Raw genomic sequence first — 27197 nt, forward strand, 5'->3', positions numbered from 1 at the left:
GATGGAGGTATTGGCCGGATATTTAAAAAAAAAAAGGGAGGGGGGATATGTTGTAGGTGTTGGTGGTCCAGAGACAACTGGTACAGTAATGTTCCAAGTATAGGATCCCAACCATCTAGAAGTCAGTCGACTCTTGGGAAACTCCAATGAGATACCCTTATTCCCACCTACACGTCCAGGGCTTTAGGCAAAAAAATCACTGCCCTCTGATACCGGCCCAACTAATTATTGCAGTGAAGCCTCCTTGCCCAGGTAGAGATGGCAGGGATAGGGCAGAAGATGGCTGGGCAGGTTGGCTCAGAGTCCCCTCAGTCGGGGGATGAAGGGAGGTGAATTTTGGCACATTGAACCCTCTTGTTCTCATAAGTGCTTTGAGCTTCTCCCACCCCACTTGGTACCACCGGGAGAAGGGCTGAGCTTTTTCTCTTCCCCTCTCCCCAATTTCTATAGGTTTGCCCGAAAAGGGGACAAATGGGGCTTTCCCCGGCTGGTGGAATTTGTGGAAGGGGAGGGATCGAAAAAAAGGTAAGGGGTTATCTGTGAAAAGGAGGCTTTTTTTTTTTTCCTATTTTTCTTTTTCTTTTCTTATAAAGAGTCTAAGAAAAACTCGGAGGGATGAGGAAGGGGGGGACCCAACTTAGCTCAGTATTCACAGACTTTCTCAGTGCACCTTAGGGGCACCCTCAAAGTGAGACCGCTCCCCTTCTTCCTCTCTATCTAAGGTCCTATCCCCCTAGATCGGCTCAGTTCCAAGGAAGTTTGGCACTTTTTTTTTTAAGTAGGGAAATGTGGGAGAGAAGAGTTGGATGTTGGGAGGAAGAAGACAGACAATGACAAAGAGACAGGGCAGAGAAAGGGGGGGGGTGACTGGGGAGGAGAAGAACAAAAGAAAGAGGGAAGGGACTAGAAACAGGGGCAAATGAGAAGGAAGAGGGAAACAATTTAATGCAGCAAACACTTATTAAACACCTACTGGGTGTGCTGAAGGGCAAGGTAGAAGAAGCCTTTTCAGAGCCTTTGAGACCTGATTGGCTAGCAGGAGAGCGGGCAAGAGAGAGGCGATGGGTTGATTTTTTTTTTTTTCAATTGTCCCATCCTTGAGACACAGCTGTGTCCCCTCTGGACAAACTGCAGCACAAAAGATTGAGGTCAGATTGCAGAAAGGACTTTGAAGGAATGGTAGGGATGATGGTAGAGTAGTTTCCCAGGGCAGAAATGGGGAAAGGTTTGTGGTGAGTGAGCTAGCTCACTAAGCTAGCAAACTACCTTTCAGATAGTCCTGGCTGGTGGGGTAACAGGTCCCCAAGAAATGTGAATAAGGAGGAGACTGTCACACAGACCTCCTCGGGAACACTTTCTAGGAGGCCCAGCCTCCAGAGCTGTGTCTGTGTGACAGGAATTCTGGACCCAACAGACTGGGATCCAAGGAATGGACTTAGAGAAAGCAGGATGCCAAGCGGAGGATGCAAATGATATGCAATTGAGCTCCTTAAATCCCACCTCCCAGCTCTCAGACCTCTCCTTGGCTCCTGGGGCCTGAGGCAAGCTGGAGGGAGATAGTCCAGCAGGATTCTGTGATACCACATGCAAGGGGAGATGCTATGAAACACTGTAAGGTGTCAGGAGAGGTGGAAAGGAGCAATAGCCCACCGAGACACCCCCACCTCCTACCCCAACAGCCCCCCCCCCAGCTGTGTAAGATATGTACAAGGTTATATCAAGAATTATTTTGGCACTCAGATCTCCATCTAGGCTCAGTCTGGAGATTGGGGTGGGGGCAGCAGCAATAAGAGTTGGGAGATGGGGGTGATGGAAATGGGGCCTGCCCCTCACCCTACAGATAACAGGCCCGAGTGGATAATTCAGTGCAAGGTACAAGGGCTATTGCTTTCTAGGGGTTTTCACATTTTGATTTGGGGGTGGCTCTCCAGCTAGAAGTTGGGGCCTCCCAAGCTTTAGGGTTAGGCGCTTTTCTTCCCTCCTTTTTTTTTTTTTTTTTTTTAAAGAAGAGATACAGGAGGCCAGATATTCCCCAAGCCATGGAGAAAAGGGTCCGGAAGACCTAGAAGGGAGACAATTGGGAGAGAGGGTGGGCATGGGCGCCCTTCCCCCAGAGATCCTGATGACACAACCAGGGCACTGAGTACCCTGCTTTGGGTTGGAGAAAGGGCGGGTGGTCTCACAGGGGAAGGGGGAGATGAAGGGTGAGGAGGTGGGTCTCGGCTATCCTAGTCTACAGGGATGTAGGCCCAGACATCATCTTGGTGGACCCACAGTCCTTAGTGCTGACCACAGCCTTGGTTCCCAAGGGAGCCATTTCCGAACCTACCCTCAAGGCCACCTGGCTTGTCAAGACTCCATCAGAATATTCTCGTTCCTCAAGGTGACTATGCCAAAACATTTGGAGCCATCAGATACCACCAAAGTATGCCAGCTCACTGGGCATCACCAAGCCAAGCCACTGTAATCCAGCAGACCACATTCCAGCCCCAGAGAGCCTCCCAGGGCACACTTAACTCGAGACGGGCTCACACAGGCCTAACAGAGCCACACACACCAGGCTCCTCAAAGGCAATGACACAAAGCCACACAGACACAGGCATGCACATACACAGGCGGGTGGGGTGGGAACGGAGGGCAGCCCGTAACAATGGTTTCCACCAGCTCCAGCTCCCACCCCTGCCGGCCGGAGCCAGTTCACAGTCTTGGCATGTTTGCATGGAGATGACCTTGACAGTTTGGGGTTTGTTTTTAACTTAGCATCCTTAGATAAGACCCAAATCCCACTTACTCGCTTCCTAGGAAAAGTCCCAGGGCCACACCCACTCAAGAGGAGTGTGGGCGGAGAAGGGTAGGGACTGACCACTGTCCAATACCGGAAGTGCATGCTTCATTTTCCCCCCATGACATCACAGGAAGTGACCTCAAGACTCCACAGGAAGTACATACCCCCTGGGTTCACTTCAGTGACTTTCAAGGAAGTACTCATCGAGACCCCACCGGAAGTGCTAGTCTCTCATTTTTTTTCCCAGGAAGTGGCCTCCAGGGAAGTAGCTCCTATGACATCATAAGGAGTGCCCTAAGCACCCCCCAAGAAAACTACTTGGTTCAGCGACATCACAACAGAGACCCCTCCCACACATTCTCACTACTCTAGCAAAAGCCACAGAGATGCCATAGCTCCTTGTTCTAGCCACTGTCACAAGAGTCCTGCTCGCAGGACTGGCCTGATCCCAGAGCTGGCCTCATTCCCAAGGGGCCTGTGTCCCTGCCCCCATTCAACAGAAGAGTGAACATTCCACCCAGACGGGGCTACTCCAGTGGAGGAGGGCAGGCAGAGGAGCTGAGGAAATCTGGGCACTCGGGGTCCCTGCTCCAAAGGCCCCCATTTCAGCTCAGACTCCTGGGCTACTTGGAGGGCTTGTCCCTTCCCAGGAATTTGGAACTGGAAGCAGAAAGGCAGGGGGTGGGTGGGAATGTTGTGTTTCGGGGAGGCCCCTCATTCCTGGTGACCCAGAGGTTCCCTCCCTTCCTCCCAAATACAAACTAAAACTTATACAGGGAGGAGGAAAAAAAAGAAAAAAGAAAAATCGTTTTGGAGGTTGGGGGTGGAGGTGGAGAAGAGCAAAAGGAAGAAAAAAAAATAAGAAAAAAGAGTAAGTGGGAGGGGAGGAGAGAAAAAAAAGAGGGAAAGAAAGAGAAAATAACGCTTTGTTTTCTATTAAAATGAGCAAAATGCCATATATACAGATATCACACAGACCTGGGCCCTGGGTAGGAGGGTAAGGCCCAGCCAAAGCACAGGGAGGGAGGGAAGGAGGGAGGGAGGGAGGAGGGGGCCAATTCAGAGCTGGGGAGGGGGCTTCTGAGCCCCTTCCCCCAACACCAACTCAAGCCTGCCTAGGACTACCGGAGGGGGGAGGGGTGCAGTCAGACCTCCCCCAGCCCCCACCCCGGAGAGCGAGCAGGAGCACCCCAAGCTGAAGGAGCGGAGGAGGAAGAGGAGGAGGAGGAGGAAGAGCGAGAGGAGGAGGAGGAGGAGAAGGAGGGAGGAGGTCCAGGAGGAGGAGGCGCAGGGGGGAGGATGGGGCGGAGGCGCGCGCGCCCCCTCCGCCCCAGGCCTCATCCCACTTTCTGGGGGTTGGAGGCGCGCACCCCCTGCTCGTAGGTGACCCGCTGGCTGATGAGGTATTGAGCGGCTTGTGTGGCCGCGGGGCTGCCCGTGATGGTGACCCTCCGGTTCCGCGTGCCGGGGAGGAACTCGCCCTTCTTGGAGATCTGGATGCGGGCGCCCGTCAGCTCCTGGTACTCCACCAGCGTCTTGCCCCCCTTGCCCAGGATGGCGCCCACTAGGTTCTCGGGGACGGCGATCTCCACCAGCTCCTTGGCGCTCTCGGCCGCCAGCTTCTCCGCCGTCAGGAAGCCCCCGGCGGCCGCCCCGGCGGCGGCGGCGGCGGCGGCGGCCGCGGCCACCAGCGGGCCGCCCCCCGCGCCCGCCGCGGCCCCGGGCCCCGCGCCGCCCAGGTAGCCGTTGGCGGCGGCGGCCAGCGCGAAGGAGCCGAGCGCGCCGGGCGGCGGCGGCGGCGGCGGCGGCGGCGGCGGGGCGGCGCCCGCGGCCGGCCCCGCCCCGGCCTCGCCCGCGTACGACGCCAGCAGGTTGGCGGCGGCGGCGGCGGCGGGGTTGGCGCCCGCGGCCACGGCGGCCAGCACGCCCGACGCGGCGGCCGAGTTGAGCCCCAGCCCCAGCGAGTTGGTGTTGTAGCCGTAGCTGGCCAGCGTGTTGAGCGCCGTGCTGATGGCCAGCAGGTCGGTGCCCGAGAAGGCGGGCAGCGCGGCGGGGAAGGCGCCCACGCCCGCCAGCCCCGCGGGGCCCAGCAGCCCCGACGCCGCGGCGGCCGAGGCGGCGGCGGCGGCCGCGGCGGGCAGCACGTCGGCGGGGCTGGCGTAGGGCGAGCCGGTGGGGTTGGAGTTGGCCACGGGCCCCGCCACGTTGGCGTAGCTGATGTTGAGGCAGCTGCTGCTCTGGGGGTCTTCCTGTACCTTCTGCACGATGGCGCTCACGGCCTTGTGCACCTGCTCGGGCTCGCCGCTGACCGTCACCACGCGCTCCTGCAGGTTGATGCCCTCCGGCTTCTGCGACAGCTGTACCCACGCGCCGGACTGCTCCATCACCGCCTTCACCGTGGCGCCGCCCTTGCCGATGATCAGCCCGGCTGTGCTGTTGGGGACGATCAGCTTGGCCTGTGGAGGGAGGGGGGAGGGCATCAATGTGTGTGTGTGGGGGGGAGACAGAGAGAGGTGGGATTGGCGCCCGAGGTGATGGGGAGGCTCTTGGAGGGGGGACCGTACAGAACCCAAGACCAGGCCCACGGATAGGCCTTAATGATTGTGGGGGAAGATAGATAGATAGATAGATAGATAGATAGATAGATAGATAGATAGATAAATAGATAGATAGATCTACAGTACAGATGTTTTTAGAATAAAAAGAAAAATTTGAATCTCTACAAAAGCAGCCTGATTGGCAAATAATTTAAAATTCTGACCTTGCAGCAAAAAAAAAAAAAAGAAAAGAAAAAAAAGATAGCTAGCTAGCTAGATAGATAGACCAACCAACCTATGCAGGGCACCGGGTGGCTCACGCCTGTAATCCCAGCTACTCAGGAGGCTGAGATCTGAGGATCTCGGTTCCAAGGCAGGAAAGTCTGCAAGTCTGCTAGAAATGGAGCTGTCGCTCAAGTGGTAGACCACTAGGTTTGAATCCAAAAGCTCAGGAATAGTGCCCAGGTCCTGAGTTCAAGCCCCAGTACCAACACACACACACACACACACACACACACACACACACACACACACACACACACACACACAATAATTGAATTATACAGGGCACTGGTGGCACAAGCCTGTAATCCCAGCCACTTAAGAGGCTGAGATCTGAGGATCACAGTTCCAAGCTAGCTCAGGATGGGAAAGACCAAGAGACTCATCTCCAATTAACCAATGAAAAGCCATAAATTGGAACTGTGGTTCAAGTGATAAATGCCAACCTTAAGTGAAAAAGCCAGAGGACAGTGCCCAGTATATCACTGTACTCACTAATGCTTTTCAAACTCCACTAAACATCTACTATTTTTTTTTTGTCAGTTGTGGGGCTTGAACTCCAGGCCTGAGCGCTGTCCCTCATCTCTACAACTCAAGGCTAGTGCTCTACCACTTGAGCCACAGCACCACTTCTGGTTTTCTGAGTGGTTCATTGGAGATAAGAGTCTCAGACTTTTCCTTCCCCAGGGTTGGCTTTGAACAGTGATCCTCAGATCTCAGCCTCCTGAGTAGCTAGGATTACAGGCATGAGCCACCAGCTCCCAGCTTTGAATCTGACTTTACAAATGAAAGGCCTGGAGAAATCAAGTCACTTGCTTAAGGTCACCCAGGTAGGAACTAACAACAAAGCTAGATGTAATTCGACATCCAGTTCCAGAGCCTGAGCCTGTAACTGTGATCTCCTCTGATTCTTTCGAGTCCTCGAGTAATATAAGGCAGAGGCTAAAAGCCTGGTTCTGTGCTGGAGTTCCTGTGGATTAGAGGCAGGCTGTGGAAGGCGACTCAGACACAGATGGCTCTGACCCCATTTCCCTGCAACATACACACACTCTGGATGAACCCTGAGTCCCTTGAGGCCACCATCAAAGTGGAGGGAAGAGGCAACGTCCTGGCTTTCCGGTAAGCTGTGTGTAAACCGTGCCCTGCTCCTGAGACAGGAATTTGGGAGAGGCCGGCCTGGCAGGGAGGGAGGAGCCGGGCCGCTTCAGCACCAAGGACAGCGGCTATGTTCCAGGCCCCACAGCCCCCCTCTGTCTTTTTGGGGGAGCGAGATCTATCCATCTCCGGCCACGTTCTTCCAGGTCTGTCCGCCCACCGTGTCCCTCACGAGCTTAGCCGAACTGAGGTTCTCATCTCTGGGCCCCAAAATGCCAGAGTCCACCTACCGAGACCCTCTCTCTGCGCGCTCAGCATCGAGCGCAGCCGTTTCCGCGCACTCCTTCCCCCTCCCACGACCGGGGAAAGGACCACATCACACATAGAGGCGTTGCCTAGGGACCACCTGCCCCGAGCGTGTGCGCGCCGTCGTCATGGCAACCGAGGAGGCCCGGGATGCGATTGGCTCGCTCCTTGCCACACCCCCTAATGCTACCGCTTCCCCGGGTAACTAAGGCAACCAAAGAGATGCTGCCCTCCTCCCCCATCCCTCCCTCACTAAGAGAGGGCTGAGTAGGATTGCCCGCCCCCTCTCTCTCTAATGAAATACTATCTCTACCCTCCCAAAGAGACCGTAATTATGGAGGAGACCACGTATAAATCTTGGAGAGGCTGAGCTGTCGCTGAAGCCACTTCCGGTTGCATACAGGAAGTGGGAAGCAGGTTGTTCAGAAAGACAATGGGATGAGGTGGAGGGGAGATGAGGAACTTAGGGAATCTCAAGAAACCTGGATGGATCAAGATCTGGGCCTGGATGTTCACTATCTGGATGGGACCCACTCCAGGTGGACTGAGTTCTTTCCAGACTGACTGCCTTTTCTTTTGAGGGGGGGGGTGTCTAAGATTGGGACTCAAGCTTGCTATCTATCTGGTGCTTGCTTTGACTCACTGTCTGATAGTCTACTACCTGAACCATGCCTCCAACACCTGACTTCCTAATAATAATTAGCAATAAAATCATAATCAGTGGCAGGTATTAGGTGATAGACTCATCGTCCCACCGAACCCCCATGCAGGCATTTGGGAGGTGAGATCCCCTCCTGAACCTCACAAGCATTAACAGCAACCCACTCTCTGGCCCAGCTGACCTGCTTGGCTCTGTCGGGATTCATCGTGGTTTGGGGTTGAAGGATGTTGACCACCTCAGGCTTGGTCATTGCTTGAGGGATTTCTCGGACTTTCTCGGCAATAAAGCTGTGCACAGCGTTCAAGGCCTCTGCTGTGCCCTGTACTAGGCACACCCGCTCTGTGGTTCCTGTTGAGCAAGGGAGAGAGAGGGTACACTCATCAGACAGGAATGGGGACATTCCTGAGAGATAAGCCCCATTTGGCAGAAGGGGAAACTGAGGCAGGAGTGGACTTGGCTGTTTCATGGCTGAATGGTTGGTTTGATCAAGCTGCTGTGAGTGCCCAGGCAGTGATGGGGAGAGAACTGAGAGAATGAATGAAGGAAGGAAGGAAGGAAGGAATGAATGGAATCCCTGTTTTATAATCTGCACTTTATCTCCCTCCTCTAAAACAGCCCTAGGGCACAAGAGAATGATGCTTAAGTGCTTAGCGGTGCCCACAGCAGTAATGATTGGGACGACCGGCCTCAGCTGCCTCTTCCTAGTTCTTTCGGGCTCCCCCTAGTTGCTTTGGCAACCATTCACTCACCGTGGCCCTCCCTTCTTCTAGAAGCTGAGTGCTCAGGCCTGTAACGGTTGCCACAGTAACTGGAACCCCCTTATCGGTCTGGCTGGCCTGGTCCTCAGCCCACCCCCAAGGGGGATGAGGGATGAGGCTGGGTTGCCATAGTAACTCCTCAAAGCCTGCAGCGTTGGCCTCTGGGCTTTTGGAGAGGATGGGGAAGGAGTGGGGGATGGGAGAGAGGCTGAGTGCCTGCCTGGACCCACCAGATGGAAGAAGGGCTGAGAGGTGGGGAGAGGGCAGGGGTGTGGGTGGACAGGGGAGAGCAGGACAGGTCAAAGGCAACTCTTGGAGGATGGAGATAGACTGAGAAAGGAGAGGGGGCTTGAGCTGCTTTTGCTCCAGACCCTTCAGGGTCTTAGCTACAGATCTGACCCGTGTGTGTGTGTGTGTGTGTGTGTGTGTGTGTGTGTGTGTGTGTGTGTGTGTGTGTGTGTGTGTGTGTGTGTGTGTGTGTGTGTGTGTGTGTCTTGGCAGGACTAGCTAGTTAGATTGCCTTAATTTGTATTTCCTGCATAAGAGAAAAAGACAAAAAGTAACAGCTATGAGACTCATGTTTCCTTCAGGGAGGTTTGTGGGGAGGACTGGTGTCCTGGTGACTTTGTTGTGTATACTATTTGCAAGGCTGAGCAGGGTGTGAGTTTGAGAGCATGAAAGACTCAAGAAGTAGAGAGGCTGTAGAAGGACATGCAGTTCACTGGCAGTGTGCATGCCGTGTGTGTGTATGCGTGTGCACACTTGTGAACAAGGGGCGTTGTCACACCCCTCTGAGGAGCCACACTCAATGATGTACAAAGCAGAGATGATAGCTGTGAGACTACGCAGGTTGTGTCAGTGAATGTGTCACAACAAGACAAAGATGACTGTATTGTGATGGCCTGAGTGCGCAGGTTGAGTGTCTGGGTGAGCCTGCGTGTGTGTTCTGTGTGTTCAGTGTAAGTGTACCATCCACCTCCAGAAGGATGCTCTCTGGGTGTGTAAAACATCCTGAATGCGTGCCAACCTTAATGGCGGTGTGTCTGGGTCACGGCAGGATCATTATCCAGTGAGCGTGGCACACCAGCTCTGCCATGTGTCTGGGGGTGGGGATGACTGTCTGGGCGCCACCTAAGTAGAGTTGAGGGCCCCCATGTCAGCTTGGACAAGATCCTCACTTTTACACCTCCTCCCCATCTCTGAACAATGGCTAGGTCAGTGCCAAGGGTGAGTCAGTCAGCAGGCTGCCTCTGTCTGGGTGTAAATAGGAAAGGGTGTGGGTCAGGCTGTGGAATGAGGCAGGGTGAGGGAGGGGGGGAGTCACCTCCCCCCCCCCCCAGGAGATCTGCCTGAAGTGGCCAGGTTCGTCATCTCTGTGGGGACTTGGGACAATCCAGTCTTTGTAGTTCTTAACCTGGCAGTCACAGGGGAGGGTGTTTCATTGGGAAGGGAAGTTAAACTAGGGGAACATATCCCATATTAACAGCTGGTGGTTATGTAATGTCAAGCACCAGGCACCACACAGAGCCCTTCAGCAGGGCCTTTTCTATGTGCTGTGTCTAGTCATGGTAACTAAGAGGTGAGAACCTTAGTCCCTCAATTTACTAAAGATCCAGAAGGTCCCAGTGTTGTCCCAGTTCATTCATTAACAGAGAATGATCCGATTTTTGAATCCATCTGTCTGACTTTCAGAGTCTGTGCATTTTTTTTTCCTCTACTTTTTTTTTTTTGGTTGGTCATGGGGCTTGAACTTGGGGCTTCGACACTGTCTCTGAGCCTCTTTGTGCTCAATGCTAGCCCTCTACCACTTGAGCCACAGTGCCACTTCTGGTTTTTTGAGTGGTTTATTGAAGATAAGAGTTTCACAGGTAATTTTCTCTCCAGGCTGGCTTTGAACCTCAATCCTCAGATCTCAGCCTCCTGAGTAACTAGGATTACTGGTATGAGCCACCAGGACCCAGTGTTTTTTGTTTTTGTTTTTTTGTTTCTTGGTTGTGGGGCTTGGGCGCTGTCCCTCAGCTCTTCAGCTCAAGGCAAGCACTCTACCGCTTGAGCCACAGTGCCACTTCTGGTTTTCTAGTGGTTTTTATTGGAGATAAGAGTCTCACTGCCTTTCATGCCCGGGCTGGCTTTGAACCATGATCCTCAGATCTCAGCCTCCTGAGTGGCTAGGATTACAGGCGTGAGCCACTGGCACCCCAGCATTTTTTTTTAAGTTATATTTCAGATAGGATCTCAAATTTTTGCCTGGGGCCAGTCTCCTATTTGTGCCTCCCAATAGCTGGATTACAGGTGGGGATTACCATGTCTGGCATTTTTTTTTTTTTTTTTTTTTTGTCCATCATGGGGCTTGAACTCTGGGCCTGGGCGCTGTCCCTGAGCTCTTCAGCTCAAGGCTAGCCCTCTACCACTAGAGTCACAGCACTACTTCCAGCTTTTTCTGGAAGTAGTGGTGCTGAGGAATTGAACTCAGGGCCTCATGTATGCAAGACAAGCACTCTACTGAGCCACCTTCGCTGCCCCACCATGTCTGGGTTTATTATCATGTCTCATCTCTTTTCTTCTTCTTCTTCTTCTTCTTTTTTTTTTTTTTGAGTCAAGCTCCCACCCCTCCAGCACTTTCAATTTCAGAAGTTTATTTTTTTGTGCTGGTCCTGGGGCTTGAACTCAGGGCCTCGGTGCTGTCTCTGAGCTTTAATACTCAAGCACAGCTCTACTCTCAGCTTTTTGATGCTTAACTGGAGGTTAGAGCCTCATGGACTTTCCTGCCTGGGCTGGCTTTGAACCATAATCTTCAGATCTTAGCCTCTTGAGTAGCTAAGATTACAGATGTGAGGCACTGGTGCCTGGCTAGAGCTTCATTTTTCATGCAGGGCCTTTTGTTAACTTTGCCTTGGTCCCAATCAAGCCCAGGAAAAGTTAGCAAGGGAATGAGGTGAGTTGCCAGGCATGGCGGTGCATGCCTATATTCCCAGCCAATAGGGAGGCAACAACAGGCTACTTCTCAACCTTGGGCTGTGGGACTTCTTGCTGGAGAGCCTTTTTCTGCCCCTTCCCTAGCTCTTTTTCACTTACTGCTGGGGCTTCCGCCTGTGGCAGCCATTCCTGACCTCCCTGAGGTGAATTGCCACCATCCTTTGTACTTTGCTGTTCGAAACCTGGCCATTCCAGGTCAGCATTGTTATGGGTTCCATCTCCCTGACCAGGGTGTGAGATGGAAGACAGCAAAGCAAGGCTACCTCAGTCACTAGGTCCTCCTCTATGTGTAGCCCACGCTCAGAACACCCAACACACTTCGAAAACATGTTGACTGAGTGAAAGAGCGTCCAGCTAAGTGCAGTGATTGACACTTGTAATCCAGGCTATTCAGGAGGTGGAGCCGGGGAAGACACTAATTTAGGGTTAAGTGTGGCAAAGTGAGTGAGACCCCCATCTCAACCAACAAACCAGTCATGATGGCATGCACCTGGCGTTCCAGCTATGCAGGAGGGAGGATCAAGGTGCAAGGCTGGCCCTGGGCAAAAATGCAAGATCCTATTTGGAAAAAGAGTAAAAGAAACAAAAGAGGCTGGTGGGGTGTGTGTGTGTGTGAGGATACCTGTCTAGCCAGTAAGAGGCCCCAAGTGCCACTGAACAGAAAGAAAGAAAAAAAAGAGAGGAGGGAGGCAGGAAGGAAGGAAGGAAGGAAGGAAGGAAGGGAGGGAGGGAGGGAGGGAGGGAGGGAGGGAGGGAGGGAGGGAAAGAGGAAGAGGCCAGGCAGGAATGGGGAGAAATGTATCCTGGGGTCCTGTGTTTCCAGGAACCTCCTCCAAAGGCCACAACAAGGGGGCAGGGAGCTGGCTCCTGCATCTCTGAATTAGGAGTTGGCCCCTGCTGAATGAATCTGGAAGTTCTCTGATGGGGAGTGGGGTGGGGTGTGTGTTGGGGGGGTGTTGGTCACCTCTCCAGGGCCCTGTGTCTCAGGCTGGGGAGAGATGGTGGCTCTCACGACTCATCTCTAGAAGAAATAAGGACAGCCAGCCCCATCCTCAGCAGCCTGGCCTGTGGGGCGGGCCACTGGGTTGGGAAGGGGATGACACATCTCACGGCACAGAATGTGATCTGGAGACCAGGAGCCAAGTGTCCTCAGATGAGCGTCCCAGGCAGAGGACTTGTCCACCTCGTGTAGACTAAGGGGTGCGGGGAAACTGGGCCAGGGCGGAAGAGAGAGGGAGGAGGTGTCCAGTGGGTCACTGGATTTTTCTGGAAACTCTGCCAGAGCTGCTTAGTGAGATGGGAGGGGGGCAGAGAGAGAGAGAGAGAGAGAGAGAGAGAGAGAGAGAGAGAGAGAGAGAGAGAGAGAGAGAAATGTGTCCTGACCCTGAGCTCCATCTCTGATGTTTGACCTAAAAAAAACTGCAAGGGGAGATTAAGGATGAACTAGAATCATCTGAGGATGGAAGATGCAGTTCACCAGGCCTTTCCTGGATTTCTGGGTGTTTTGTGGGGGGACAGGGGAGGAGGGAAAGACACTGGGAGGAGGGTGTGTAAAGAGGCCTGGGGGGCGTGGTTAGAGCAGAGCAGCCTTGAAAACTGTGTAGTTAAAGAAGAGATGGAGCTTGAGCAGAGGCAGACAAGAGACTGGGTTTACAGGGAGTGGGAAAACTAGCTATGAGAAGCTGAGAAAAGAAGCTGGGGGACTGGACAGCTGGGGCCGGGGGCAGGGGGCGCGGGGAGCACTGCAGGAAGAAGCTAGAAGGCAGATGGTTGGCCCTCAGAGAAGGAGCTTACTAGCCACTGTGAAGTGGCTAAGTGGATGGCAGAACAGAGTTCTGAAAGGAAGAACAAGGTGAGAGTCAGGGGAGGAAAGGAAATGCGGAAGGAGGCTGGGAGATCATGTAAGGATGGACTGACAGAGGAGGTCAGACAGGACAGACGGGAGGAGGTTATCTAAACAGAAGCAGAAAGTGAGCTGAAGGGGACAGAGATGGGGAGGGAGAAACAAAGGGTGGGAAATGAAGAAACAGAAGGAATGGGGGGGGGAGGCTCAAGAATGACCCAAGTCGGGCTCCAGTGGCTCACGCCTATAATCCTAGCTACTCAGGAGGCTGAGATCTGAGGATCATGGATCAAAGCCAGCCACGGCAAGAAAGTCTGTGAAATTCTTATCTCCAACTAATCAGAAAAGCCTAGAAAGTGGAGCTGTGGCTCAAATTGGTAGAGCACTAGCCTGGAGCAAAACAGCTCAGGGACAGAGCCGAGACTCATGAATGACAAAAAAAAAAAAAAAAGAAAAGAAAAAGAAAGAAAGAAAGAAAAAGAAAAGAAAAAAGAGGCTGGGAAGGTGGCTCAGTGGTAGAGCACTTACCTTACATGCATAAGGCCATGGGTTTGATTCTTCAGCACCACATAAGCAGAAAAAGCCAGAAGTGGCGCTGTGGCTTAAGTGGTAGAGCACTAGCCTTGAGCTGAAGAGCTGAGGGACAGCGCCCAGGCCCAGAGTTCAGGCCCCACAACTGGACCCAAAAAAAAAAAAAAGAGCTGAGGGACAGCGTCCAGGCCCAGAGTTCAGGCCCCTAACTTACAAAAAAAGAAAAGAAAAGAAAAAAAAAACTAAGAAAAAGGCTTGAGGGTATGATTGTTCTCAAGTGTGAGGTCCTGGGTATCACCAAAAATTTAAAAAAAAAAAAAATCAGACTGAGAGACACCTCGACTGACACAGAGCAAATGAGGTGACAGAGATCCAAAGGAAAGAGCGTGGGGTATGTGTCACGTGGATGGCTGGCCTCCCCAGGCCCCGAGGGACACTCTGACACCTGCTTCCCCTTCCATCCTGGCTCCTCTAACTGACCTGAGGGGGCAGGTGTGTGGGAAGGGACACATCTGCTAGCCTCATGCAAATGAGCTATGAATATGCATCAGTCCCATTGTCTGGCCCTGCCCCCAGCCCCATCTGCTCAGGACAGGCCCCCTGGGCTGGGGGCAGCTCTGTCCCTTAGGGGGGAGGGGAGGTTCCCTCCCTCCATTCTCAGTGTTCCTAAAGGCAGCCCCTTCCTCCTCGGGCAGGGTCCAGATGTGAGGGCAGGAGGAAGAGGGGGAGGCCGGGGGCGGAGACCCAGGCTGGCGCTCACCAGGGTAGAAATCTTTGGACTTGGACAATTTGATAGTGGCTCCCGTCTCCTTCTGCAGCTGCACAATCGTCTGGCCGCCCTTGCCGATGATGGAGCCGGCCGCGTAGCTGGGGATGAGCACCTTCAGGAAGTATTCGCCTTCCTCTGTAGGACATGCAGGGCAGAGGGGAGTCAGTAAGGATCGGGCAGCTCCCGGGAAGGGTGTGGCAGGGGTAGGCAGATAGGACTATGAAAATCACTATCAGCAAGAGAATATGATTTTCCTCCATTCATTCGTTCATTCATTCATTCATTCATTCAACAAACAGCAAGGAGCCCCCTCTATGCATTTGGAGAAACAGCCATGACTGAAATAGTAAAAGCTACCTGATTTTGTGAGTAGATAAGGCAAATAAGACCAAAAGAACTTCAGCTTACATAGCTCTGTTTTTCTAGAGAGTGAGAGAGAGTCTATTCCATGTCAGATGCAAGTACAAACTAACAAAACACCAAGAGGCAGGGAAGGGAACAGGGGAGCACAGACAATGGCAGATGCAGGGGCCAGGGAAACTCGTATAAAATAATGTAACATAAGGGTGGGCACTGGTGGCTCATGCCTGTAATCCCGGCTATTCAAGAGGCTGATGTCTAAGGACTGTGGTTTGAAGGGCAGGAAAGTCCATGAGACTTACCTCCAATTCATCACTAACAAAGCCGGAAGTGGAGCTGTGGCTCAAGTGGTAGAGGCCACTGAACCAGGCTTTGAGTTCAAGCCCCAAGACTGGCACAACAAACAAACAAACAAACAAAAATCCCCACATCATGGACTTCTTGATCCACAGCCCCACTTCCAGCTTTGCTGGTGAATTGGAGATAAGACTTTTCTGCCTCTAGCCGAGCGCTGGTGGCTCACGCCTGTAATCCTAGCTACTCAGGAGGCTGAGATCTAAGGATCTCGGTTCAAAGCCAGCCCAGGCAGGAGAGATCGTGAGCCTCTTATCTCCAATAAACCACCAGAAAACCGGAAGTGGCGCTGTAGCTCAAGTGGTAGAGCGCTCGCCTTGAGCAGAAGGGCTGAGGGACAGCGCCCAGGCCCAGAGTTCAAGCCCCACCACCGACAAAAAAAAAAAAAAAAAAGACTTTTCTGCCTCAGCTGGCTTCGAATCTTGACCCTTAGATCTCAGTCTTCTGAGTAGCTGGGATTACAGGCATGAGCCATAGGCGACATCAGGCTAAACACACATCATTATTCATCATCTATAGCATCTCATCACATCAGATTTTGCAAACACCAGTTCTTATTACTTTTATACTGGTTCTATGAGGGAGGCACTATTAAAATCTCATCCACAAACAAACAAACTTAACAAAACAGAAATCTCTGGCTCCACACCCATACCCTCAGACTCCTGAGTAGCTAAGATTGCAGGTATAAACCACTAGTGCCTGGCTTTTATTTTGTTTTTGAGACAGAATCTAACTTTGGGCTAGGCTGCTCTTGAACTTAAGATCCTCCTGCCTCAGTGTCCCAAGCAGCTAAGATTACAAGTATGAGCTTCAACCTTTTCTATTAAGCAAAGGAGAACTATTTTCATCGTCTCACATGAAAGCCAATGCACAGAGCAAGTAAAATATTGCTGTTCTAGGGGCCGTGGCTGTGGCTCCATGGCAGTGTATTTGCCCCACATGCTCCAGGCTCTGGGTTCAACTCCCAGTATGTAGGAAAAACAAAACAGAACAGCTCCAAGAAAAGGTGCTCAGCCGGGTACCAGTGGCTCAGGCCTGTAATCCTAGCTACTCAGGAGGCTGAGATCTGAGGATCACGATTCAAAGCCAGCCTGGGCAGGAAAGTCCATGAGAAAAACCCAAGTGGCACTGTGGCTCAAGTGGTAGAGCGCTCGCTTTGAGCTGAAGAGCTGAGGGACAGTGCCCAGGCCCAGAGTTCAAGCCCCACGACTGACCAAAAAAAAAAAGGGTGCTCACTGACAATCCCGTCCATCTTAGTATGAAGGTTTTCCAGTGAGCTGATGCACACCTGTAATTCCAGCTACTTAGGAGACTAAGGAGTTCAAGCCTAGGTTACATAGCAAGACCCTGTCATAGAACAATATACAAAACAAAAACAAAAACAAAACAGGAATATGGATATAGCTCAGTGGCAGAGTGCTTGCCTTGCATAATAGAAGGCCCTGGGTTCAAACCTCAGTACCAAATGAATAAACAAAGCTAGGTTTATGCCTTTCATCCTAGCTTCTCAGGAAGTAGAGATCTGAAGATCCTGGTTTGAAGCCAGTCCAGGCAGACAAATCTAAGAGACTTTCATCTCTCTAATGTACCACCATAAAGCTAGAAGCCGAACTGGTTCAAATGGTAGAGCATCAACCTTGAATAAAAAAGCTAAGTGATGCTGGGTGCCAGTGGCTCACACCTGTAATCCTAGCTACTTAAGAGGCTGAGATCTGAGGATCATGGTTTGAAGCCAGCCTGGGCAGGAAAGACCATGAGACTTTTATCTCCAATGAACCACCCCAAAACCAGAAGTGGCGCTGTGGCTCAAAGTGTTAGAACACTAGCCTTGATTAAATGAGCTCAGTGCCCAGGCCCTGAGTTCAAGCCTCACAACCAACAACAAAAGCAAAAACAATAGCCAGGCATTGGTGGCTCATGCCTGTAATCCTAGTACTCAGAAGACTGAGATCTGAGGATCACAGTTCAAAGCCAGCCTGGGCAGGAAGTCTGTGAGACTCTCCAATAAACCACTGGAAAACTGGAAGTGGCGCTGTGGCTCAAGCAGTAGAGCACTTGCTTTGAGCTGAAGAGCTCAGGGACAGTGCCTAAGCCCAGAGTTCAAGCCCCATGACCTACAAAAAAAAAAAAGCCAACGGATTGAGCTGGAGGCGAGGCTCAGTTGGTAGAGCACCAGCCATTAAGCGATGAACATCAGATATCAAGTTCAAGTCCCGGTTTCCCAAGGAAAAAAGGAAAGAAAAAAATCCAAGTAAGAGTACAATGTTGAGTTCAAGCCCAAGTACCAGCACAAAATAGATCAACAAATAAATAAGGAGGTTCAGGGTTCCCTGGTAAGTTTAAGATGGAGTATGGCGAAGAGGGGTTGGTGTGGCCTGGCTCACATGGGGAAGGGTCCCAAATAAAGGGTTTCCCCCCCCAACCCAAGGGCAATCCTCTTAAAATGGCCTAATGGGATCCTTTAAGCCTATTAGGTAGTTACCCATGTGCCTTCCCATTGGTCCTCTCACACTGGGATCCCTCCAGGATTGGCCTACATCCCTTTTGCCTTCACCCTTCAGCCTGTCCCACAGACACACGGGCTCTGGGAGGCTGGGAAAGGCTGGAAGGAATTCTCAGGAATCCTGAGGACACCATTTTGTCTCTCCCCACTTTCACCTTCACTCCCGGTGAACCCTTGAGAGTAGAAGTACTCGGTGTCATCTCTGAAATAGGGGTAGGGGGCGACCACTCCCCATTCTCTGCCTCCTCTCTCCTATATGCCCTCAATCAGGAGCTGGGAATTTTTTTTTTCTCTACGGACTAACCCAAACAACTCTAGATAAGTGATGTGGGTGTTTTGCCATTGACCCGTTCTATAACTTGGGGTTAGGGCCCCCAATCTCTGTGAACCTCAGTTTCCTCACCTATGAGTCTTGCTTTTTTTTTTTTTTTTTTGCCGGTCCTGGGGCCTGAACTCTGAGCCTGAGTGCTGTCCCTTCAGCTATACCACTTGAGCCACAGCGCCACTTTTGGCTTTTTCTGTTTATGTGGTACTGAGGAATCAAACCCAGGGCCTCATGCATACAAGGCAAGCATTCTACCATTGAGCCACCTTCCCAGCCTTGAGTTTTGCTTTTTACCTGGGCTGCCCTAGACCTTGATCCTCTTATTTAGACTTTGTTGCTGAGATGAAAGGTAAGAACCACTATACCTAGCTTTTTATTGGTTCAAATGGGGTCTCATGATGTTTTTTAAAAAATTGGGGGGGGCGGGGCTGGGAAGGTGTCTCAGTGGTAGAGTGCTTGCCTTGCATGCATGTGGCCCTGGGTTTGATTCCTCAGCACCACATTTAAAAAACTGGAAGTGGTGCTGTGGCTCAAGTGGTAGAGCACTAGCCTTGAGCTGAAGAGCTGAGGGACAGCACCCAGGCTTACTTAGATCAATCCCCACAACTGTCAAAAAAAAAAAAATTGGCCTATGCTGCCATCAAACAGATCCTCAAAATCTCAGCTCCTAAGTAGTTAGCATTATGCCTAGCAACTCAGGAGGCTGAGATCTGAAGATCGCAGTTCAAAGCCAGCATGGGCAGGAAAATTCTGAGACTCTTATCTCCAATTAACCACCAGAAAACCAGAAATGGCACTGTGGCTCAAAGTGGTAGAGCACTTGCCTTGAGCTGAATAGCTAAAGGACAGTGCCAAGGCCCCAAGTTCAAATCCAATAACAATAATAATAATAATAAGTAAAAATAATAATAAGTAAAAATAAAGAGAAAGTTTGAAAACAGTATTATTGAAGTTTGAAAGACTTGGTTAAATTTTTTCCCCTAATACACATTAACATGTCAAAATACATTAAGAAAAAAAGTTTTGGGGACTGGGAAGGTGCTTGCCTTGCATGCATGAGGCCCTGGGTTCGATTCCTCAGCACCACATAAGCAAAAAGAAAAAAGCCGGAAGTGACGCTGTGGCTCAAGTGGTAGAGCGCTGGCCTTGAGCTGAAAAGCTGAGGGACAGCGCCCAGGCCCAGAGTTCAGGCCCCACGACTGGACCCAAAAAAAAAAAAAGAAAAAGAAAAAAAGTTTTGTTGCCATACCTCCTCAACCCCTCTTTTTATTTCTGGTCCCTGAGCTTGAACTCAGGGCCTGGGCCTGAGCCTCTCTGTGCTCAAGGCTAGCACTCTTCTACTTGAGCCACAGCACTACTTCCAGCTTTTTCTGTTTATGTGGTATTAAGGAATCGAACCCAGGGCTTCATGCATGCTAGGCAAGCACTCTACCACTGAGCCACCTTCCCAGCCTCCCAACCTTTCTTGTAGGTGCTTGGTAATCCCTATTTCAGACTAGGCGCTGTAGAAAGACAGAATTCTTAGCTCAGACAAAGTGGTTTATATTTGTAATCCCATAGACTGGGGAGGCAGAGGCAGGGAGGATCTTGGTTTGAGGCTAGTTTAGGGGAAAAAGTTACCTGGATCAAGAAGCTAGGTGTGGCAGGTTACACTGTGATGCCAGCTACATGGAAGGCTACAGGGTAGCAAAAATGTGAGACTGTATATGAAAAATAACCCAAATCAGAAATGACTGGGTAAATTACTCAAGTGGTAAAGTGCCTGCCTAGAAAATGCAAGGCTCTAAGCTCAAAATCCCCAGTATCACCAGAACAACAACAACTAAAAATCAGGTTTTGGTCCTTTCTAGAATCTACTCCACATCCTTCCTGTTTGCCCCAGGAAAAAGCCAGTCCTGTATTTCCTAGCCTTGCTCCCAGGACATAGATGTGACACCCCCCCATCCCCCCCCCCCCCCGCCCCGGCTAAGCTTGGAATCCCAGAAATCACAAACTCTTGAGTCAGTTGAAGCAGCTAGCTTTGAACATTCTCTGCTTGTGAGAAAGCTCTTTCTATGGAAGTAGAGTCTAGATGCCCAAACTTACCCACCCAGCCTCATCTGAGCTCCTTTCTTGGGGTGTAGATGGCTCTCTCCACCCAATGAAACCACAAACAAAAAAGGAAAGGACACACTCCATGCACGTGGTGCACGTGGCCTTGGTGTTACAGTTTCAGCCAAGTCTCCCTGGGTGGCTCACACCTGTCATTCTAGCTACTCAGGAGGCTGAGATCTGGAGGACTGAGGTTCAAGGCCAGTCAGAGTAGAAAAGTCATGGAGTCTATCTCCAAAATAACCAGCAAAATGCATATCAAGGTACTTGAAGGCCCTGAGTTCAAATTTTGATTTTGGTACTACTCCCCTCCCCCCCCCAAAAAATAGAGTCAGAGGTTGCACATGATACAGTGGTTTTGTTTTTTTGTTTTGGCGGTCATGGGGCTAGAACTGTCGGCCTGGGCGCTGCTCCAGAGCTCTTCAGCTCAAAGCTAGCGCTCTACCACGTGAATCACAGCGCCACTTCTAGTTTTCTGAGTGGTTAATTGGAGATAAGAGTCTCATGGACGTTCCTGCCTGGGCTGGCTTTGAACCATGATCCTCAGATCTCAGCCTCCTGAGTAGCTGGGATTACAGCTGTGCACCACTGGCACCTGGCAACAGTGTTTTGTTGAGAGCCAGAGAGCAATACTCAGGATTGAATTCAAGTGATCTATCACGGCAGCCACACCCCCAGCCTTTTTGCTTTTAATTTGTTTTCTGGATGGAGTCTCTTACTTTTGCCCTGCCAGCCTCAAGCGATGATACTCCTATCTCCACCTCTTGAGTAGCTGGAATTATACGTGTGTACCACTGCGGCTGGTCCTTTAGTGGTTTGGGGGATGATAGCATGTGTGCAGGGAATGGAAGCTGGGGTGGGGGCTGGGAATAGCAGAGCTGGTGGGATGGTGTGTCCTGTGGAGGGGTAAGGGGGCTGGGCACGAGGCTGGCATTGCCATCAGAAAGAGTGTGGGAGAGGTGGCTGGGGGAAAACCAGAGATGCTGAGGGTGTAGTGGAAGGAGGAGCTGGCTCCTGCAGGCCTCGGATGCCTCAGGTGCAATCCAGACACGGAGGAAGGGACAGGGGTAGGGATCCTGATTGGCTGGCACAAAATGAGTATTACTACATTCTTGGTGGCACTCGCAGGAATGGCGGCAATAGCTCTTATGAAGCACTCACCACCCGCCCAACTGTGAGCTCTATGCCTCACATCCAAGATCTCACATCACATCATAGATCCACCCCAACAGGTCAGCCACCCGCAGCGGTAAATCTTCACATCCCCTTTTTCCAGGCAGGAAACAGGCTCAGAGAGCCCGAGGGTTCTACACCAAGCATCTGATCACGATGAGCTACAAACCTTGAAAGGTTCCATTCTGGGGCTCGTGCCTTGGTGACACTGTGCTTGTGTTAGGGACTGAGAGTGGCTGCATGGGCTCTTTGGGATGTGAGATGTGTGTGTGCCTGTATATGGCTCCTTTTAGTGTGCTTTTTCTGTATTTGTGGGGGCATCAGAGGTAGAATATAGACAGGATAATGAGAAGCATTACAATCGTAGCTTCAGAATTATCTTGCGCCGCACGCCCGTGGCTCACACCTGTAATCCTAACTATTCAGGAGGCTGAGATCTAAGATCAAGGTTCAAAACTGTGAGACTCTTATCTACAACAAACCATTCAGAAAACCGGAAGTGGCACTGTGGCTCAAGTGGTAGAGCGCTAGCCTTGAGCTGAAGAACTGAGGGACAGCGCCCAGGCCCAGAGTTCAAGCCCCATGACCAACAACAACAAAAAAAAAAGCAGCTCAGGGACAGTGCCCAGGCCTCAAGTTCAAGCCCCAGGATTAGCAAACAAAACACAATAATTATCTTGCTGAGCCAGATAATACATGCCTATAATCCCAGCTTCACTGGGAGACATAGGTAGGAGGATCCAAGGCTGAGGCCAACTCTGAGCAAAATGCATGAGACACTCTCTGAAAAAATAATTGAAAGCAACAGAAGGCTGGACACGTGGCTCAAGGGGAGGCAAGCACTATCTGACTAATAAGCTTGAAGCCATGAGTTCAAATCCCAGGATCACTGATCACACACACACACACACACACACACACACACACACACCACCACCACCACCACCACCACCACCACCACCACCACCACCACCACCACCACCACCACCACCACCACCACCACCACCACCACCACCACCAGAAAGAATATTTGTTCTCCAGGGGTTGCTATTACTGTATCACCAGATTTGGAGGGGATCCTTTCATGTCACCTGCCTGGAGTTGCCCTCTGACCTTTTCACCCCACTCGTTCTACCCTGTGTCCCTTTTCTTCTGCCCAAAGGTATCTGCCAACAAGGCTGGTATGTGAAAATCAGCCTGAACAACTTCCATTTCCTCCCACATGTCCCAGAAACAAGCAGAAAGGACAGCGGTTGAGAAGAAGAACTGCGAAGAACTGCTCCTGTCTGGCCCCATACTACTTCCTGTGAGGCTCTATCCCTGAGCCTCAACACAGGGTTCCTTAGAGTGTCTGCCCACACAACGGAGCCAGCCTCCTGGATCTGAACCACACACAGCTCTGTCTGTTGGTAGCTGGCTGACCTTGGACAACTTGCTTCACCTCTCTGCGCCTCAGATTTTTCATTGATCAGATGGCCAATGTAACAGAACTGATATAAGGATTTAAATGAGCCATGCGGAGAAGTTCCCATAATACTTTGCACATCGCAGCACCATAAAATGTTAGCCATTATTGCAATTTATTATTATTGTTAAAGTGAGTGTAAAGGCATTCAACAATCATCGTGGTGCCTATTAGTACATTGTCATTGCAGTACTGTTAAGTTCCTGAAGGTCAGAAAAGGCCGGGGTAGGAAGGGGAGGGAGTGGTTGATTCAGTACCCCACCGCCATGATGGTTCATTATTAAAATGAGCTTTCAGTTTTTAAGATCGAAGCCCAGGTCCTTGCCCCAACTTGCCCCTGAGTCTGTCTGTCCATAGAGAATTGTTCCCCTTGCCTCAGTTTCCCCCAGGGTACCTTGGAGAGGGGACAGGGGAAAGTCTGAGGGAAGATGGTTCCCAGAGGCGCTAGTTTGGCCACTGTGGAAGACAGGCCAATAGATAACACAGAGGGGAGGTGGTCCCGGTGGTCCAGGACTCCCTAAATCCTGCACGAGATCTCCCTCCTCCCAAAGAAGCTATGTGACCTTTGTAAATAGTTTCCTACCCTTGAGCCTTGGTTGTCCTCATCTGTCAAAAAGCAGCTCCCATCATCTCCATTGGAGGGTTGTATGAGAAATGCCCCCCACTTCTCATAGTAGGTGCCAAGTAGGCGGAGGTGACAGTCATTAGCAGCAGCTCATTGTTACTGCTGCCTGGAGCCCCTTTGGAGCTTTGGAGCACCTCAGTGCCTTTAAGACAAGGGTGGGGGACCCTCCTCCCTTCCAGACTCCTGCCCCAGCAGGAGAGAAGGATAGGCAGGCTGAGCTCAGGCGCCTCCTGGGTCCCCATTCTCTCCAGCACTGGGAATGGCAGTGGGACAGGAAGGAGGGAAGGAAGTCGGCTGGGACATTTTCATGTGTGTGCTGGGGGGTGGAGGGGGTGCAGGAAGAAGGACAGGAAACTCCCTCCCACCCCTCCCCCCCACTTCCCTTTCCTTTGCTTTCCACTGGCCACCTTCTCAGGCATCCAAGGGGGAAGGGGTCCCTGATTTCTGTCCCACCTAACTGGAGGTTGAGGGGGCTGCGATGGGAAAAAGCGAGGGAGCTGTGTTTATCTCCACAGACGGGGTAGGAACCTGGCCTGCACCCCAACATATCAGAGAAAGAAAGGGTGCACTGGGCCTCAGGCCACCCCTCTCCCATCGGGAGAAAAAGGCCAGAGGAAGTGGAGCTTTTTGGCCAAGGTGACCTAATGGGGGTTGGGGGGGGGAGTTTTTCTGATCTAGGGTCTCCCTCCTCCTCAGGGGCTGGGCTCTGAGGACCCCCAGAGAAGCTCTACCTCTCCCCTATAACACCCCCCCTCCGCAGCCTGGTTTTGCTTTTTTGGTGTACACAGTTCCCCAGGTCACACGCACACCTCATGGTATCACACAGACACACACGTACACACACACACTTGTCACCCATCTCATCTCATCCATCTCTGGCCACACACACTCAGCCTCTTCATAGCTTGTTACACACCCACACGCTCCACTCCCTGGGTTGTCATGCGTGCAAGCCCCTGCCATTTAGGGTACCTACCCCTGTTATCTACCCTGATGCATTTCATCCCCAATCCCCAGCCTCTGGCTCGTCACACCCCCCCCTGTGACATCACGGTTGCCCACCTCCAGGTGTCACGCCCAGCCACAGCCTCTCTGGAGTCACACCCACACCCTTTTCTTGTCACCAGCTTTCTCCAGGTCCCCCCAGGCCCTCCCCCTCCATGCCTGTGTCACACACAGGGAACCTCTGTCCCCAACGCACACAGGGCCAGCCTAGTCAGCACTCCCTACACACCCCCTTGCGTGTCACACACCCCCCTCACTCCTGTGCCACCGCCACAGCGGCCTCCCTGGGGTGGGTGGCCTGCACACAGCTTCCCTTGTCCCCCCACGGAAGATCTCAGACACAGAACCCGACTCCTCTCACCTAGCCCTGACTCTTCCACACACAACTCACATGTCCTCTCTGGATCCTGTCAGATCCAGCCTCTCTGTCACACACCCAGCTCTCCCAGGGTCCTTATGGACACACACACACACACACACATGCTCACACACGCACCTGTCCTAGTCACCCACCCGACTTTACACGCCCACCTTTTCCTCCCGGTCACCCAACACACCCACCCAGCCCAGCCCAGGGTCCCCCGGGGACAACCTTTGCTCAGGACATCCCCAGGGACGGGAGTGAGGACAGGGGAAGCTCTGGGTCCACAGGCCGCCTCTACTCCCTCCCCTCCCCCCGCCGGGACACGCAAGCTGGGGGAACACCCCAGCCCCGAGAAAGGGTCACGTCACACACCCCTCAAGGACACAGGCACTAGGGGCCCGGAGGGACCCGAGTCCCCATCCTCGGATCCCCCCACCCCCCACCAAGGACACTTACCACCACCCCCCCAGCCCCTCTGATTCAAACAAAGCTCTAGGCCCCGGGGCCTGCGGCGGGCGGCGAGAGGAGAGGGTCCCGACCCCCTCCCCAGCTCCCCCGCTCCCCCCGCCGGCTTCGGGAGGGGCGCCCCTCCTCTCCCCCATCCAGAGCTCTTGCACCTGCCAGGGCTGTGGGGGGGGTGGAGGAAGGCGAGCCCCCCCCCCAGCCTCTCCCCTCGCGGGGCGCCTCCCTCACCTCCCGTGTTGCTGCGCTTGGTACAGACCACCTCGGGGGGCGTCTCGAGGGGCCGCTTGCGGGAATCCGGGGCCTCGGGCTCCATGGGGGGGGCCTGGGGCGGCGGCTGCTGCTGCGGCGGCTGCGGCTGCGGCGGCGGCTGCTGTGGCGGCGGCGACGGCTGCTGGGGAGGCTGGGGCTGCGGCGGCGGCGGCGGGGGCGGCGGCGGCTGCGGGGCCGCGGAGGCCGTGAAGAGGCCGTGCACCGCGCCGGCGGCCATCATCCTCATGGTGGGGGGGGGAGGGGGAGGGGAGGAGGGGGAGGGGGCGGCGAAGGGGGAGGGGGACCCCGCGATGGGGGGGGAGCCCGGCTCCGGCTGTGGGAAGGGGGGGTGCTGACAGAGCCCAGAGAGCGGACGCGAGCCGGGTGGGGAGAGGGTGAGAGGGGGGTTCTCGGATGGAGCCCCCACACACACGTACCCCAGAGAACAGAGAGGTGGGGTCTCTCTCAAGATCTGAGTGGTCAGGGGACGGGACCTCCCCCCTTTCTTTGGTCCCCAGGGAGGAGGGCCGAGCCCCCCCTCCCCCCCGCCCAGGCCCTGCTCGGGGCGGGGGGCTGGAGATGAGAGGAGGAAGAGGAGGAGGAGGAGCAGGCGGCCGCTAGTGGGGGCCCGGGGGGCAGCGGCGGGCACGGGCGGCAGCGGCGACAAGGCTGGCGGTGGCGGCTGGCCCGAGCATCTTCTTCCCGGAGGCTCCCACAGCGGCCTGGCCCCGCCCACCCGCCGGGGCCCCGCCCATGTCAGGCGAGGCCACGCCCTCTCCGCGCTCCCATTGGTCCATCTTTGAAACCTGGGCCGCGTCCCTCCGGGTTGGCCACGCCCCTCCCGGAGTTGAGGAGAAGGGACCCGAGCTCTCGGCATCCATCCTGAGGACCACAGGTTCATCCCTCGCCCTTCCTTTCCCACCCCTCACCTTTAAGGAGCTTTTCTTGAGAACTTTACTTTGGTGCCAGGGCTGGTACTAAGTAAGTGCTTCATAGAAGTGATCGCGTTTAGCCACGGGGGGGGAAAGTTAATTTTTCCAGGCACTTTTCTTATCCTCATTTTATAAACGAGGAAAAGGAGCCTGAGAGACTTGACATCACTCCATCTTTTGCTTCTTCTTGTCTTCTAACCCCTGCTCCTCGGCTCCCCCCCCCCCGAAGAAGCAGGGAAATCCTGGTCAGGTAGTCCATCAAGAAATACAGTCCTAGCTGCTCAGGAGGCTGAGATCTAAGCATTCCTGTTTGAAGCCAAGGCAGGCAGAAAAGTCTGTGAGATTCTTATTTCCAATGAACCACTAAAGAAACTAGAAGTGGAGCTGTGGCTCAAGTAGTAGAGTGCTAGCCTTGAGCAAAAGAGGCTCAGGGACAGTATCCTTGAGTTCAAGCCCCAGGACTCTGACTCTGACTCTGACACTCTCTCTCTTTCTCTTTCTCTCTCTTTCTCTCTCTCTCTCTCTCTCTCTCTCTCTCTCTCTATCTATCTATCTATCTCTCTCTCTCTCTCTCACACACACACACACACACACACACACACAATAGTTACAAGGCTACCACAGGAACTCAGAGGGATGAATTCAATAAAACATGAGCTCAGAAGTTGATGTACTATCACCTGTACTCCTGGTCATCCTGCCTAAGTGTCAGGTTCTTGCCCAGATGTTGGGTCATTACA

General features: G+C 52.9%; 1 protein-coding gene across 2 annotated transcripts; it reads right to left on the minus strand.

Moving 5' to 3' along the window:
• Positions 1 to 25763, minus strand: LOC138814131 (RNA-binding protein Nova-2). Of its 2 annotated transcripts, XM_070003053.1 has the most exons (5): positions 25505 to 25763; positions 14535 to 14678; positions 7848 to 8014; positions 4474 to 5241; positions 1 to 4407 (listed from the first exon to the last, which is right to left on the minus strand). In XM_070003053.1, the coding sequence occupies exons 1-5, from the start codon at positions 25761 to 25763 to the stop codon at positions 4123 to 4125; spliced, it is 1623 nt and encodes a 540-aa protein (XP_069859154.1). In that variant the 3' UTR covers positions 1 to 4122. The 2 variants fall into 2 exon arrangements, with proteins under 2 accessions (XP_069859154.1, XP_069859146.1); XM_070003045.1 differs by having other exon boundaries at positions 1 to 5241.
• Between the last annotated feature and the right edge of the window lie 1434 nt (positions 25764 to 27197).

This window comes from Dipodomys merriami, unplaced genomic scaffold (genome assembly GCF_024711535.1).
Source record: "Dipodomys merriami isolate MVZ:Mamm:240054 unplaced genomic scaffold, mDipMer1.0.p SCAF_106, whole genome shotgun sequence".
Classification (NCBI taxonomy): Eukaryota; Metazoa; Chordata; class Mammalia; order Rodentia; family Heteromyidae; genus Dipodomys; species Dipodomys merriami.